The sequence below is a fragment of the Acaromyces ingoldii genome (genome assembly GCF_003144295.1).
Source record: "Acaromyces ingoldii strain MCA 4198 unplaced genomic scaffold FA10scaffold_2, whole genome shotgun sequence".
In the NCBI taxonomy this organism is placed as follows: Eukaryota; Fungi; Basidiomycota; class Exobasidiomycetes; order Exobasidiales; family Cryptobasidiaceae; genus Acaromyces; species Acaromyces ingoldii.
Genome location: NW_020290248.1, coordinates 805,818 through 819,847, shown reverse-complemented (window position 1 = coordinate 819,847; position 14,030 = coordinate 805,818). Strand labels below are relative to the sequence as shown.

Here is a 14,030-nt window from a genome sequence, read left to right as displayed (position 1 = left end):
CATCACGTTTGTCATCTTCGCCTGCATTCATGAATTGAAGAGAGCTGGAAGCATTGAGAAGCCAGGGGACAGAATAGAAGAAACGCTCGCAGAGAGATGTTGAGCTTATCTAGATAGAGATCAAACAAGAAAAGGGGAGGAGCCTGGAAAAGGAAGAGGGAGTGGTGCAAGAAAGAAATTAGGCAATGATAGACGGAAGGGAAGTAATGGGAACAAGAAAAAGGTCCATGAGGTCATTGCCATCGATTCGGTGCATGGTGGTTGTCGTCGCCGGAAGCAGTGTGGAAGCTTGTCTCCGTCCAGTTGGACTCATCTCCTGGATGATGAGGTAGCTGCTGAGCGTCGTCTGTCACCGATGCGGATCTTTGCAGTGGTGAAGGCGCCTGCTGCTGCTGCGCACCTCCAAAGCGGTTGTGGAATCGCTGAAGAGGAGACAGAACCGGTGATGCATCGTCGTCGTCGTCGCCCGCCGCTGCTTGTCCATGGGTGGAGCCTTGGCTGCTCGATAGTCCAGCGTCTTTGAAATTCATCTCGAAGCTGTCTACGCTTTCGTTGTTGGCCGATGCCAAGGCCACTCGAGAGTCTGCTGAGGCATGCTGCGGGTAGAAGCTCTGACCAGAGGCCCTCTGCACCGTGATTTGTGGGACCTCGAATGCAGGACCATCCCCTTCTTCCTCGTCGCTGTCATCCCGATATCGGCCGTAAGGATTGGCGCGCGTCGGAATTGGGGTCGATGATGTGATCTGGTCGGGATCGTAAAAGGAGAATGCGGATTCGCGACCCGTTGCAGACAAATTCGGCATGAGCGAATCTCGCGGTCCTCTGGACGCCCTCTTCGCACCGTCTGACGACGCTGCCGCTTCCGCCAATGATGATGAAGTATCTCGCGGCATCTGCTGATATGCTTGCCCGGCCTGCTGCAGTGCGTTCGGGTTTTTTGGAGGGAAGGTGTGAGGCGCCCATCGCTCCGGATCACCTTCGGATGATGCTCCGGCTGTGTATGCCTTTTCGTACGAGAGGTCTTCACCTTCAACATCGCCGACCTCTTCGTTCCGGATGCCGAGCCGCTTTTTGAGGTCCCCCTTTACCCATGCCTGTCGAACGAGATCGACGTGCGTGGGCCTAAAGGACGAATTCCAGGCGATCCAGACATACCGAGGCAGCAGACTGACCACAACACAGATGAGGACAATGACCCAAAATTGTACCGTGCCAAACAGCACAAATGCTGTCGAGGTGTAGGTGGTTGCGAATGCTGGCGCACTGTAGATGGCGACCCAGATGAAATAACTGAGGTTGGAGAGGATGATGACGACCCAAATAATGACGGACCAATTCTGAAGCATCAGGCCGCAGTAGAGGTTAGCCGCCAGCACACAAGCTGCTCCCGTCGTCGTTCCAAGGGCTGTGAGCGGATCGAGCGAGAGACCGTTGGCAGTGACCATGGGGAAATAGTACCAGGCTGCTGCAGGGATAGCAAAGCATACGATCGACTGGTAGATGCCGTCGATACAGGCGAACCAGAACTGGGTGCGGGTGTAAAGCTTGCCCTCGCGGCCTGGAGCATAGGTCTGCGGGAAGGCCAAGAGTGCAGGCGCTCTGACGTCCTGGTCCAAACTGCCGAGCATGATTACTGGAAGCGAAGTGAAGATGAGGTTGAAGAGTAGCACCAGGCTGTAGTCGAAGAGATAGGTGGCGTTGGACTCGCAGAAAATCTGGAAGAGGAGCAGGGCAAAGGTCCAGATGAGGTTTTTGTAGAAGAAAACCTGGTGCAAGACGCCAATTCGGTAGGTGTTCCAGTGTCCATGGACAAGGAGGAGTTTTGCCAAGAAACGAAATTGACCAATGGCGTAATCGGCCGACATTGAAGCTTGTGCTCCCTCGAGGCCAGCAATACCTACACCCACATGGGCCTCCTGGATCATTGAAACGTCGTTGGCACCGTCGCCAATGGCAAGAGACATGGCTCCGATGCCGTCCTTGACCAATCGTACTGTCAAAGCCTTTTGAGCGGGACTGACACGGCAGCACACGACCGTTTCGCACTGCGTCGTGAGGGCCAAGAACAGTGGCTTGAGGCTCTTGTCCAAGCAGAACTTGAGCGTCTCGCCATCGACGACAACCGCGAATGCGCCCTTGTCGACTGGATCGGTGCCGTGACCGTCAAATTGCTGCTGGATCTTTTTCTTGCCAAGGCCCTTGCCCTCCTTGCTCCGGACAACGATTGGTCGACCCGAAGCTGCAATCTTGTTGCAAGCCGCCTCCAGCTGAGCTCTGGCTCCTTGTTCGTGATCGGCTGAGATGATCATAATCTCCATGTTGGACGACAAGAGATTGCAGCTGAAACCAATTTCGATGGCCGTTTGGAGCTTGTCACCAGTCAGAATCCAAAGCTTGATACCTGCTTGATGCAGCTTCTCGATTGTTTCTGGTACCCCAACCTGGAGCTTGTCCTCCAGTGCCGTGGCGCCCATCAGAGTAAGGTCGTGCTCGATGCGCTCGCATACCTCGTCGATGGCCTCATCGCGGTCTTGAAGGGATGCAGCCGCCTCGTCGTGCAGCTTGGCCCATTCCAGGTACTCGCCCTCATCCAGGTAGCGGTAGGCGATGCAGAGCGTCCGCAAACCGGCATTGGCAAAGTCTTCCAGGTCCTTTTGTGTGCGGCTCTTGAGCTCCTCGTCATGATTTGCAGTTAAGCGCTGGTAGATGACCGAGTCGGCACCCTTCGAGATCATGAGAATTCTTCCATCAGGTTCGCGTACAATGACGCTCATGCGCTTCCGAGTGCTGTTGAATTCGAGAACTTTGAGAGGCTGATACCGTTCAGGCGCGCCCATGACTTCGATGTCGACGACATGGTTGTTGCGGTTGAGGTAGACAGCCCCCACGTCCCTGGCTGCAGCGACAAGGGCCGCTTCGTCGGGGCTCTGCGCCTTGTACTCGAGAGTGAAAGCGTCTCCGGAGTCGGTTCGGTCAGCGAGTGCAGTATGGCACAGGGCAAGAGCTCGGAAAAAGGCCACTGTATGCCGTCGTTGGGGCGACGATGCCGACGTCATGTCGTCAGCGAGCTGAGGCGATATGAGTGTGACTTTGTCGGGCCGTAAGAATCGGTTCTTGAAAGCCCGAGTCATCTTGGACACCATGTCAATGCGCATCTCTTCGAGTTGGGCCGCCTGCGAGTCCGCGTCCAATCCACTCAAGCTCTTGCCCTGCCTCTTCATCGCACCCATCATGGCCTCGGTAATGCCCTCGCCATACGAGACACCATTGATGGAGCACTTCTTGAACTCCATCACATTCTGCGTTAGCGTGCCCGTCTTGTCGGAAAAGATGTACTCGATCTGGCCAAGGTCATCGACGATGCCCCACGTCTTTGGCACGCAAGGGTGGTCCAGGGGTTCGTAATACATGTCGATGTCTTGATAGATGAAGAAGGCGGAAATCGTCTTTGTCAATTCGATGGAGATGTAGAGCGAGATGGGAACGATGTTCTGGTAAAGGACGAGGCAAGACCCAAAGATGTAGAGGGCGTTGATGATGTTTGACGAGGAGTCGGTCGAATCTGGCTCGTAGTAATCTCGCGAAGTATTGGTCTTGTTGAGAATAAGGCCGCCCACGATGGCACAAGCGGTACACATGGCAAGAAGAATGACAAAGTTGACGGCAACATTGACGTTGGTCTCCTTTTCAATCTTGCTACGCTTCGAGGGCGTCTCGCCGCCGTTCAGCATAATCTTGGTGTCGCTACCAGTGAAGACGACGATGCCAATGGCCCAATCGGTATTGCGGAGCGCACAGCCTCGGAGCAAAAGCTCATTAGCAGTGACGGGCTCCACCATCGTCTTGCCGCTCTGCTGGAACTTGAGCAGAGCATTGAATGCATAAAGATTCGCATGCGGGGGCTCGCAGTCGATGACGAAACGGGCGTGCTCAATGTCGTCTTCCGTCTGGATCGAAGATGTGGCCTTGAGGCATTTGCGGACCTTCAGGTTCGTCTCTCCGTCGAGGTTCTTCGTCTCGACGAACGCAATGCCATCTGGGTCCGAGGAATTCAGAAGCACCATGTCTGCTGGGACCTGCTCATCCTCCTGCAGCAGGACGATGTCGCCCACCTCAAGCTTCTTCCAGAGCGTCCTTTCCCATCGTGCAGTGCCAGGCGTTCGCCTTTGCATGTCAATCACACCCTCGCCGGGCGTTTGAGCTGCTGATGACGATGTGGCCGGGAGGAACGACGCCGTGCTGGCACCACCGAGATGGCTATCGTCGATAAGGTGCTGCTGGCTACCACTGCGATTGACCGAATGCTTTCCATAGTCGCTCTCCGAGGCAATTGTTTCAAGCCGGTTGGTGTTGGAGCTGTCTGACGTGCCCGGTCTCGAAACCGGGGCTCCACCCATGTATCGCGCGGCCTCAGTCTGTGCGGGCGTGGAAGTCGACTTCGGCGGCCGAACGGCACGCATGCCGATGGCGTCCTCCTTTTCTCTCAATTTCCGCACCCCCTTCGACACTTTGCCGCTACGCGAACCCATGCCCATCAGCTTCTGTAGCTGGTTTCGTGCATCCTTTGGCTGGTTGACGTTGCGCCAATTGCCCAGCTTCGTCACGGCGGAATTGTTGACTTGGTTGTCGATTATGTGTCTTCGGTAGTCTTCGATGCCATCCTTAATGGCTGTGATGGTCAGGATGGCCACAAGGGGCAGCATGGCAATCTGAGGGATCGTCGCGCCAAATTTGTCCGAGGTCTGTTTCAACGAATCAAAACGTAGAGGTCAGCGCTTTCATCAAATACCTGCAAGGGTAAAGAGGGGGATGACGAACCTGAAGGAGGACCAGGCCCAAGAAGTAGATATTCGCCAGTCTTCTGAACTGCTCGCTCAGGAAGCGAGGAAGGAAAGAGACGACCGTGTACTTTGATGTCCTGACCTTGTTCCGCGGATACCTCGCCGTGATTTCGCCCCTCGCGTTGGTGTCCTGAGGCGATGGTGCAACATTCATGTAGACGTTCCTCCGCTTAGCTGGCTTGGCCTTGACCTTGTACCAGGGACCCTTCTTCTTGAGGCTCTGGTCTGGCTTTGACGGCAGCATCTCGTGGCCCGCAGGAGTAAAGTCTGACTGGGCCGATTCAAAAGCCATGCCTGCAGGCTCGCCCTCGGTTGGATCTTCGCCCATGCCCGTCATGTGCAGCTCTTGGTCCTGGTCCTGACCTTGCCGTATTCTCCCCAGCTCGTCCTGCACCATCTCGACGATGCCGGCCGACGTCTTTCTTCGATGGGCATTGTCCTTTCGCAGCAGCGTCTTGCCCCTCCCGATCCTGCCCAGGATGCTCCCACCTGCGCCCCTACGACGAGCCTTGGCTCGTTGGTCCCTACGCATCTCCGATCGGTGCGACTCGGCAATCGACTCGGCCGCTGTCCGGACAGTTCGCAGCTGTAGGTTAGGGTCGATGGCGGGATCATACTCCGGATGGCTGGGGTCCGATACGTAGGGAGGTCGGTCGACATTCGACGGTCCAACCTGATAAGGTTGCGACATGTTGGCATCGTAAATGTGGCCGTGTGCGTCCATCGCTGGTGGAGGCCTGCCTCCGTGCCCGAAGACCATCGTCGAATAGAGCGAGGGGGGGAGAGGGGAAAGGGAGAGAGGGGAAGAGGGGAGCACAAGAAGAGGAGAGAAGGGGATGAGCCGTCAAATGCGAATAGATCTAGTCGGTCATGAAAGCTCGCGAAAGACGAAGCGAAGGTAAAGTCGTCCACTTTAGTGGTCGTCTTTCGGATCGGCGCTCAGGGGCGGCCAATTGGAGATTGTGAGCGTGCTTGGCAGTCAGCGAGAGAAGGCGCGTTCTCAAGCAGCTCGCGCATTAGAGGAGTGAAGTCTAAAGTTGCTTCGCAACCCGCGTGGTTTCAGATTTTGCGCGCTTCCCATTTGTTCAATCTGTTCAATCTCGCCGCTACTTAGAAACAAAGCTAAAGCCATGCTCTGTCTGCACGTCTACTACTGCCCTCCGCTGCTGCTACTGCTGCGACTAAGCCTTCTTCGTCCTTCTCATCGTTGTCCCTCTCCTTCATGCCAGTCCAAAGGCAACGCCGTACGGCACAAATACCAATTATTCGATTCAATGTGTTGCGTCAATTGAATATTTTTACAATGGTGCATGGGGGGGACTAAAAAGAAGGCAATGTTACACGATGCTGGCCCGTTGGCGGCCTGTGAGGACCTGGGGTGGGTTCATGAATTTGGCAGACGGTTGTCGCGAGAGACTGGACGAGCGAGCGCTGTGACGGCCATGCGAGAGGGAGCGCGAGTGACGCTTGTTTGAATTGGTGGGTTGAAAGATTTTGTCCTGATGCTGCTGAACATGATTGCCGAGAGACACAACGGCTGCCTCGAGGTAGTGTTGCTTGGCGAGACAAAAAAAAACTTCAGATACGTTGACGACGGACTCTCTCTGCTTTTACTCACTGTCTCTTCACCGGCAAACACTGCTTCCCAAATGCCCCTCTTGCGCTCTTTGTGGCTTGAGCCAGGTGGCCAGATCAGCTTGCCCATCTCTTTCGTCTCAACGATGAACGGCTCCTGTTCATTGGAAGACCTGCACAGTGACAGAGAGCAAACGGCTTCGACGGATTGTCCCCCTGCGATTTCCACCAGGCGTTCAAGACCGACCGTTCTTGCAAACTCGTCCGAATAGGCAGCTGGCATCCCGCCAAGTGACGTGAGGTGCAGGGATCGGTGAAGTGCGATGCATGGACCGTCGATCTGGGAAAGAACAGGGCACACATTCAGTACGCAAGAAAAGCTCCTCAAGATAGAAAGGGCAGACCAACAATTCGAGCAGCTGATCTGGACTTTGAGACCGCCACATCTTTAGCGGTTCCCTGTACTTCTTGGACTGGGCAATGACGCGGCGGATTAGCTGAAAGCGCTCATGTGATGACGGGCGAAACTCACTCTCGAGATCCTTTCGTACTAGGGTAAAGTTGAGTTCAGCAACAGCTTGAATCAAGTTTTCGAAAACGGCGAATTCATCCTCGTCATCGGTGACCACCGTCAGCACATTGGCAGGTGCGCTTGGCAGGGGAGGCGGCGAATGCTCGTCCAATCGAGGCCCTGAAACCGTTGGCATGGAGCTTCGCCTCTCTCTCGCCGTCACTGCTGCTGGCGACGTTGAGGAGGGCGACGATTTCGTGACTGTCGTCGATCGCTGCAAATTTGTTGCCAATTTGGCTTCGAAGATATTACCAGGGTTAATGAGGGCGCTCGGCGGAACGGCGGCGGCCATGATCTGGAGATACTCATCACGAGCGACGCCTGCTGCTTTGCGATGAGTTTCGTACAGGCTGTGCTGCTGGAGAGCGGAAAGGGTTGTGAACCACCCTTGCTCGACACAGGGCGGTGTGGGCCATGCGATCCGCCAGTGCTGCTGGTGTACTGTCGAGGCCATAGCAGGGGCGTGTCGAGCATGAAAACTCATCAGCTCCTCTGTCTTGGATGGGAGGGGAGGCGGTGGTGGCGACCGATCCCGTCGCGCAGCTGAGGACACCCGGTTGCCCGGCCACGGTGTATTGGCCGATTGTCCATAATAGGACGCCCTCTTCACATGGCCGTTGGTCAGAGTGGGCTGATGCTCGTCTGTAAACTTTCGATTCTCGGAAGACGAAGAGGAGTCAAGCAAAGTGCCCTCAGACCGAGCTCTAGAGTGTCGGAATGGGGACGCATTTTCGGCAAAGATGGCATGGTCAGGCGAAGCTTGCACGGCCGAAGCGACAAATGCCGAATCCACAGTCGAAGGGGTCGGGCTACCACCCCCGTCAACCAAGGCAGGAGCTTGCAGCGACGGTTGGAGCGTCGCAGCGGAATCCTTGGAAGAGGACGAAGACATATTCCCCGATCGTCTCTTGCCTGATGGCATTTCACTACTGTTGCTGCTGTCCCCGTCGTCCATCCAAGGTAGTCGGGGTGGTTGCATGTTTGCTTCGCCCCTGCTGCGCTCCTGCTCCATTCTCGAAATCGCATCAATCAGTGTCCTTGGCCCATCCGTGCCACTTCCCAGCACCCTCGCAGAGTCAAGGCCGTAACCCTTTGCTGCATCCCCTTGAAAGCCTTCATTCAGATCGCGCAGAGAGGAGAAGGAGCCCTGCTTGGCCACACTAGGTCGAGATCCTCTGGCTCCTCCGTCCGCTGAGGCCAAAGGTTCCTGGTCCACGTTCCTGCGCAACAATGGCGTCGTTCTTCCTCTTGCAAGCTCCGCCTCGAGCTCCGCCAATTCCTGTCCGGGGGATCTAGGCAGGCTGGACCCAGCCATGACTGGGCTGACGTTTCCGCTGTTGTGGCTCGTCGGACTTGCAGGTCGTTGCTCTCGATCCTGAAAGAACGCTGAGGACGTGACGTCGGGCCGCGACCTTGCTGCCGTGCCTGCTCGGAATCGACCGGCGCTCATCCTGTTGGTATTCATATGCCGATTTGGGCTGCTAGTTGTGCTGCTGTCGGCACCCGTAAAGTAGCTCGATCCCGATAGCCTGTGCTGATGGCCCTGCTGGTTCACACTTGGGCTCGGCGGCTTGCTGATCGAAGGGGAGTTGGCGTCATACTCAATGGCGGAGACGAAGCTTTCCGCCCTAGAGATGGGCAGTGGCGCAGGGCCAGGAGAAGGCGACGAGGGACTGGCCACTCTCCGAAATGAATGAAGGTTGAATGTCGAGGAGTCCTCCTCTGACCTCGGTGAGGCGGACTGCGGCGAGCCCACTGCACTCCATCGCCGTACGACGCCTCCCAGTCCTCCAAGACCGCTAATCGATGGTCTCTTTGTCCTCAATGAGGTATTTGCTGCGGCCGTTGGCGCTGAAGACATACCAGACCTGGGTCGATCAGCCTTGTAAGCTGCTGCCGAGCTGATGTGGTCCTCGTGGTGCGGTGTGGATGTGCCGTCAAAAGAGAGCGACGTGGTGGGCGAAGGGACGATCTCATAGTCATTTCTCTTCGTGCCCTCACCGTTGGAGACGACAAGCGAGCTCCTAGACTGCGCGTGTCTCTTCACATCTAGCGCCAGCGAGGGCCTATCGAGACTGGCGTGCGATGACACGCGCCGTTGGCGCGGTGAACTGTATGCTCGCATCTTGGCCCCAAGTACTCCAAGCGCTCCCGGCCGCGATGGTCTAGAAGTAGTCGACGCTGTGATTGGCTCATCCGGCCTCGATTCTTCCACTACCGACGACGACCGCCCCATTCTGAAGCGGTTTTTGCTTCCAGATGCCATGCTGGCTGAAGAGACTTTAAAGAAGTAGAATGTCAAGTAGGGTCCTCTCTCAACTTTCAGCTCCACTTTGACCGAAAGGGGGACTGCCAAAAAATTAAAATAAAATAAAATAAACAAGAATAAAAAAGCCACAAAATCAAAAAGAAACCTTTCCCCAGCGGGGAATCGAACCCCGGCCAGCCGCGGACTAAAGACAGGCGAACCTGAACAATGAGAGGCGGCGATCCTGACCACTGGACCACTGAGGAGTGCTTCGAATAACTCCGACGACTAGACGTTGATGAACACAACAGCATGGTCAACCACATCATAGTGCTCTCTTTTGGAAGAGAAGGCAAGATCGAAACGTTCATAGGGGGCATTAGGAACCCATCTCGTCTTCTGTTCACATATATGCATGAACGTCAAGGTTTGGAAGCAAGAAGCAACGGCATATCCGCTCCGAAAGTCGCTCCGTAGCGCGGGTTCTTTTTCTGGAGACCACTGCCATTGCCTAGGCGGCAATTCGAGGGAAAAAGCCCTATCTCCGAGAAAAGAGAAATGGACAACCAATTGATGGCCGGGGCTGCGACGTCGGACTTAGCTTGACCCCTTCGCAGTCGGAGAACTGATCGGAGATCGGGTATCATCGATCGGCTTAGGCTCAAGTCCCGGCACCAGGCCGAGCCTAGCGCAGTCGACTGCATATTGCGACACTGGTGTAAGGCCTCCGCCCTGATTTAGTCTAATAAAGGATCAGTGTACAGGTACTTCCGACCTTCCCGCTAAGGCGACGCGTTCGTAAGTCTGGTACAGGTATATACGTCGGCACCCACTTTCTATGCCGGGCAGATTTCCCTCTCCTTTCCCCACTGTCTCTGCTACCACATGTCCAGCATGAGCACGACGCCGCATAGCCAAGAGGGATCGGATCGCGAACTGAAGGGGCCAGAGGCTCTTAAAGATCCCGAAAAGGGCTCGCAGCCGGCGCTTTCCCCCACCGGTCCTGCTTCTTCACCACCCCCGCTTCACTTGCCCCCTGCCGCTTACCTTACCCTTGTGGGCGGCTGGCTCGCTTTGTTCTGCGGTTTCGGGTGAGTGACCTCGGCGAGCACCCGGACGATGTCTGAGGGGTCTAAGCTGACCGTTCTTGCAAACCAAGATTCCTCAATGCATTTGGGGTCTTTGAGTCATATTACAAAGAGCAGATCATTCCCTCTACGTCCGAGTCGACAATCAGCTGGATAGGCTCCTTTCAGTCATTTTGGATGCTGGCCGCCAACGTTATCGCCGGACCAGCGCAGGATAAATTTGGCCCCAAGCCCCTGCTCTTGTTCGCCGCAGTCTGCTTCTGCTTCAGCTGCATGATGGTCTCGCTCTGCCACCAGTGGTGGCATCTCTTCCTGGCTCAAGGTGTCCTGCAGGGCATGGCTCTCTCCATCGGATTCGCCCCACCGATGGTCTGCGTGTTGCAGTGGTTCAAGCACAAGGGCCCCCTGGGCGTCGCTGTCATCGTCTCGGGCTCCTCGGTCGGTGGTGTGGTGTGGCCGATTGTCGTCCGAGCGCTGCTCAGCAACGTCGGCTTCGGCTGGACATGGCGCGCTCTAGGCTTCATCGGCGGCGGTCTGCTTTTGGTCTCCACAGTGCTGACCTCGCAGCCCGACATGTTTGACGGGCAAGACGGTGAAGACGATGTCGCCCACAACAAGCGCGGGCGTGTGACTAAATTTCTCCTCGTCTCCTTCGGTCTTTACCGATCGTCCAAGAAGCGACCACCAAAGCGTGCATTCTTCTACTTTGACGTCCTCAAGCTGCTCTCGTTCCAGATGACACTAGTCGCATGGATGTTCATCTATCTCGGCCTTTTCTACACGTTTTTCTACCTGCCCTCATGGGGAAGGTTGTACGGCCTCAGCGAGGACATGTCTTTCTACTCGATCTCGATCCTCAACGCTGCCTCTTTTTTTGGCCGTCTCTTCCTGCCCTTCCCCGCTCTCAAGGTTGGCGCTTTCAACGTCGCTATTCCTTGCGCCCTGGCGAGTGCTGTGGTCGTTTACGCGTCCTTGGCTGTCGACACGTCTGCGGGTGTTCTGATCATCGGTGCCTTCTACGGTTTTAGTGCGTCAGACCCTATATCAACACTTTCCAGAGACATTGGCTGACTTTTTCGCCCCATCCTTTCCAGCTTCTGGAGGTCTCATTTCACTCCTCTCGCCCTGCATCGCGCCGCTCTGCCCTGACAAGACCCGAATCGGCTCTGCCGTTGGTCAATTCGCTGCGATGTGCTCCGTCGCCAGCCTGTTGAGCGGACCCATAGGCGGGTGGATCATTGGCGCAGGCAAGACACCCCAGCAGGGCTTCCACGGTGCACAGGGCTTCTCTGCAGGCTGCCTCACCCTTGGTGCCATTTTCTTGGTGAGTCGCTTCCAGTTGACCTGTCCGAGCTAAAGAGATCTTGCATAGCTAACAATCTGTGACCTTCTCAGTTTGTCGCAAAGCTGGTCATTAACCGCAACCCATTAGGCAAGGTCTGACCAAGGTATCATACATATAAATTTCCCTAATCCACTTTGCTGTTTCACTGCCTGTGTAATCCTTGTATTAATGTCCATCAACGATTTCTGCGACTTCGACAAGTTGTTATCTGACCTCTCCTTTCTCGAGGATCTCTCGAGCGAACCTGCTCCTTTTGCGCACCTCGAATCCCTTGAAGTAGAAGAGAAACATGGGTAGAACGACGATAATGGATATAAATCCGAGGAGCGATGAGGCCCATTCGTAGCCGAGCCTCTCGTAGACTTGTTATCGTGGCGCATCGTGATGGGCTCGTAAGCGAATTTTTCAAGCGTATGCATGAGGAAGCAGACTTACGAGGGTTAGTGTACATCGCGGCACTGCCCGCGAGGATGTTGCGGACGAAAGTGTTTCCTGATGCGGCCGACGAGGCGTAAGGCCCGTAACTGTAGACGCAGTAATCGATTGTGGCTATGTAGATGGCGAGCTGTACGGTAGGTCCCAATTAGCAGGTGAACCCGTCAGTGCGACTAAGCACTCACATTGGCGATGCCGACCAGAGCAGTAAAGATCATGGGGGCGATCCAGGGGTTGTGTGATGGTCCGAAAGACGTCCATGCAAACCCAAATAGACCAATGACGAGGAGCGGGCCAGCTATGCAGAGGGCAAGCAGGATGAGAAAGCGGCTTTGTAGAGCCTCGATGCTACTCACTGAAAAGGAGCCACAGAAGCCTAGACTCGGGTGTCAAAACCTGAGGCTGAGTCCTTTCGAGTGTCTTTATACGTTCGGTCGGAATGACAAAGGAGGCGAGACAAAGGAAATATCCGATCCAGACCGGAGCAAAGGCAGCGGCGGTGACAGGAGCCTCGAAGCCCCACTGGGCATAGATGAGTCGAAAGGAGCCCATAAAGCTGAAAATGAGGGCGTCGCTGAAGCCGCTCAACAGGCTGCAGCATTGGACGATGGGCTCACGAGCGATCATCTCGAGCTTTTGCCGTCTCTCGTTTCGTCAATTTGGTCAAGTCACGTCAATGACATCTTGCAAGACTCACCGAGCGAGTTGTTGTTGCCGCAATGTCCTTTGCTTTCGCCAGCATGTCTCTCGTCTTCTTCTTCTCCTCGCTGCTGTGTGGACCAAAACGCTTTCTATACCTCTCCGCGATGATCTTGTGCCGCGTCTCGGGAACGAAAACCAGATGGAGAAGCTGGACCACCGCTCCAAAAATGAGTTGCAGCCAGAAGAACCAGTGCCATGATAGGTACGCATGCACAAAGGGGCCCACGACAGGCCCCAGTGCGCTCCCCCCAACGGAGCCAAAGATGATGAGGGCCGTCGCGTACGGTTCGCGACTGCCAAAAACGTCGGCGACTATATCCCCGAGTGCCAGTGTAAGTGAGCTGCTTCTCTGACCAAGTCCATGCCGCACAAGCGGTACGTACCGATTCCCACGCTGACGCTGCCTGAGCACGTAAACAAGCCGCCGAGTGCCCTGCCGACGACAAGTGCGCCAAAGTTTGGCGCGAGGGCACATAGGATTTGCATGGCGTTGACAAGGGTGAGGCTGAGCTGAATGACCATTTTCCTGCCCTTGTCTTCGCTCCAGGGGCTCCAGATCTGTGCTCCGATCGCGTATGCAACGAGGAAAACGGCCTGCCCAACTCGAGCGGCCTGCTGCGAGACGTGGAAGTGGTCCGAAATGGGCTGCACACCATCGCTGTAGACGGCCGTGTTGAAGTGGGCGCTGAGCTGAATGAAGAAATAGATGACAATGATGCTCCACTTGCGCCACAAGGGAAGAGCAGCGATGAATGGCACTTTGCCGCTCGACGGCCGCGCACCATCCTCTTCTCCTTCGCCTTCTTCAAAAGCGACACCAGCTTCTTCTCTAGCGAGTCGCCATTGGGGCGATTTCCCGCTGGAAAACCTAGACGCTCCCTCTCCACTGCTGTCCGCGGCGAGACCCTCGTGCATATCGCCCTGCTGCCCGACGACAGCACCCTCTTTGTCCATCACCGCGGCGAGAGGGCAAGCTGTAGACAGAGAGCGTCTTGCCGCAAAGAGCTCTCGAACGGGCCTCAGGCACACAAGGGAGGAAAGACCCGCTCCTGTCCGTGCAGCGACCGAGGGGACCTGACAGCTCTGGACGGCCCCAATGAAGCAGTAGTGAGTCCAGGAATGGTAGTACAAGGTACAGTGCGGTGCCGTGCAAATCGAGCAACATCAACGCTCAGCATGCATGTATGTCCGATCCACCGGCGCGCCTCACGATTGCGTGCTGGAC

General features: G+C 55.8%; 4 protein-coding genes and 1 non-coding gene across 5 annotated transcripts; 1 reads left to right on the top strand and 4 right to left on the bottom strand.

The window, feature by feature from the left end:
- Positions 1–17: 17 nt before the first annotated feature.
- FA10DRAFT_249595 (phospholipid-translocating P-type ATPase) lies at positions 18–5,826 on the bottom strand. Its single transcript, XM_025519542.1, has 2 exons — positions 4,819–5,826; positions 18–4,742 (listed from the first exon to the last, which is right to left on the bottom strand). Exons 1-2 carry the CDS (start codon positions 5,599–5,601, stop codon positions 234–236), a joined length of 5,292 nt encoding a protein of 1,763 aa, XP_025378596.1. The 5' UTR covers positions 5,602–5,826; the 3' UTR covers positions 18–233.
- Positions 5,827–6,318: 492 nt separating this feature from the next.
- FA10DRAFT_66430 (hypothetical protein) lies at positions 6,319–9,333 on the bottom strand. Its single transcript, XM_025525634.1, has 4 exons — positions 6,949–9,333; positions 6,847–6,889; positions 6,460–6,756; positions 6,319–6,397 (listed from the first exon to the last, which is right to left on the bottom strand). The coding sequence occupies exons 1-3, from the start codon at positions 9,251–9,253 to the stop codon at positions 6,534–6,536; spliced, it is 2,571 nt and encodes an 856-aa protein (XP_025378595.1). The 5' UTR covers positions 9,254–9,333; the 3' UTR covers positions 6,319–6,397; positions 6,460–6,533.
- A 70-nt stretch (positions 9,334–9,403) lies between these two features.
- Positions 9,404–9,501, bottom strand: FA10DRAFT_t15. The gene has a single exon. It is a non-coding gene; the product is annotated as a tRNA-Glu (tRNA).
- Positions 9,502–9,547: 46 nt separating this feature from the next.
- FA10DRAFT_278230 (MFS general substrate transporter) lies at positions 9,548–11,780 on the top strand (the record flags this gene model as incomplete). The annotated part of the gene is made up of 7 exons (XM_025523442.1): positions 9,548–9,600; positions 9,853–9,953; positions 10,000–10,033; positions 10,129–10,326; positions 10,395–11,350; positions 11,418–11,647; positions 11,719–11,780. 7 exons carry the CDS (start codon positions 9,548–9,550, stop codon positions 11,764–11,766), a joined length of 1,620 nt encoding a protein of 539 aa, XP_025378594.1. The 3' UTR covers positions 11,767–11,780.
- A 4-nt stretch (positions 11,781–11,784) lies between these two features.
- FA10DRAFT_265252 (MFS general substrate transporter) lies at positions 11,785–13,996 on the bottom strand. Its single transcript, XM_025520981.1, has 6 exons — positions 13,189–13,996; positions 12,801–13,117; positions 12,460–12,736; positions 12,289–12,401; positions 12,104–12,233; positions 11,785–12,030 (listed from the first exon to the last, which is right to left on the bottom strand). The coding sequence occupies exons 1-6, from the start codon at positions 13,757–13,759 to the stop codon at positions 11,873–11,875; spliced, it is 1,566 nt and encodes a 521-aa protein (XP_025378593.1). The 5' UTR covers positions 13,760–13,996; the 3' UTR covers positions 11,785–11,872.
- Between the last annotated feature and the right edge of the window lie 34 nt (positions 13,997–14,030).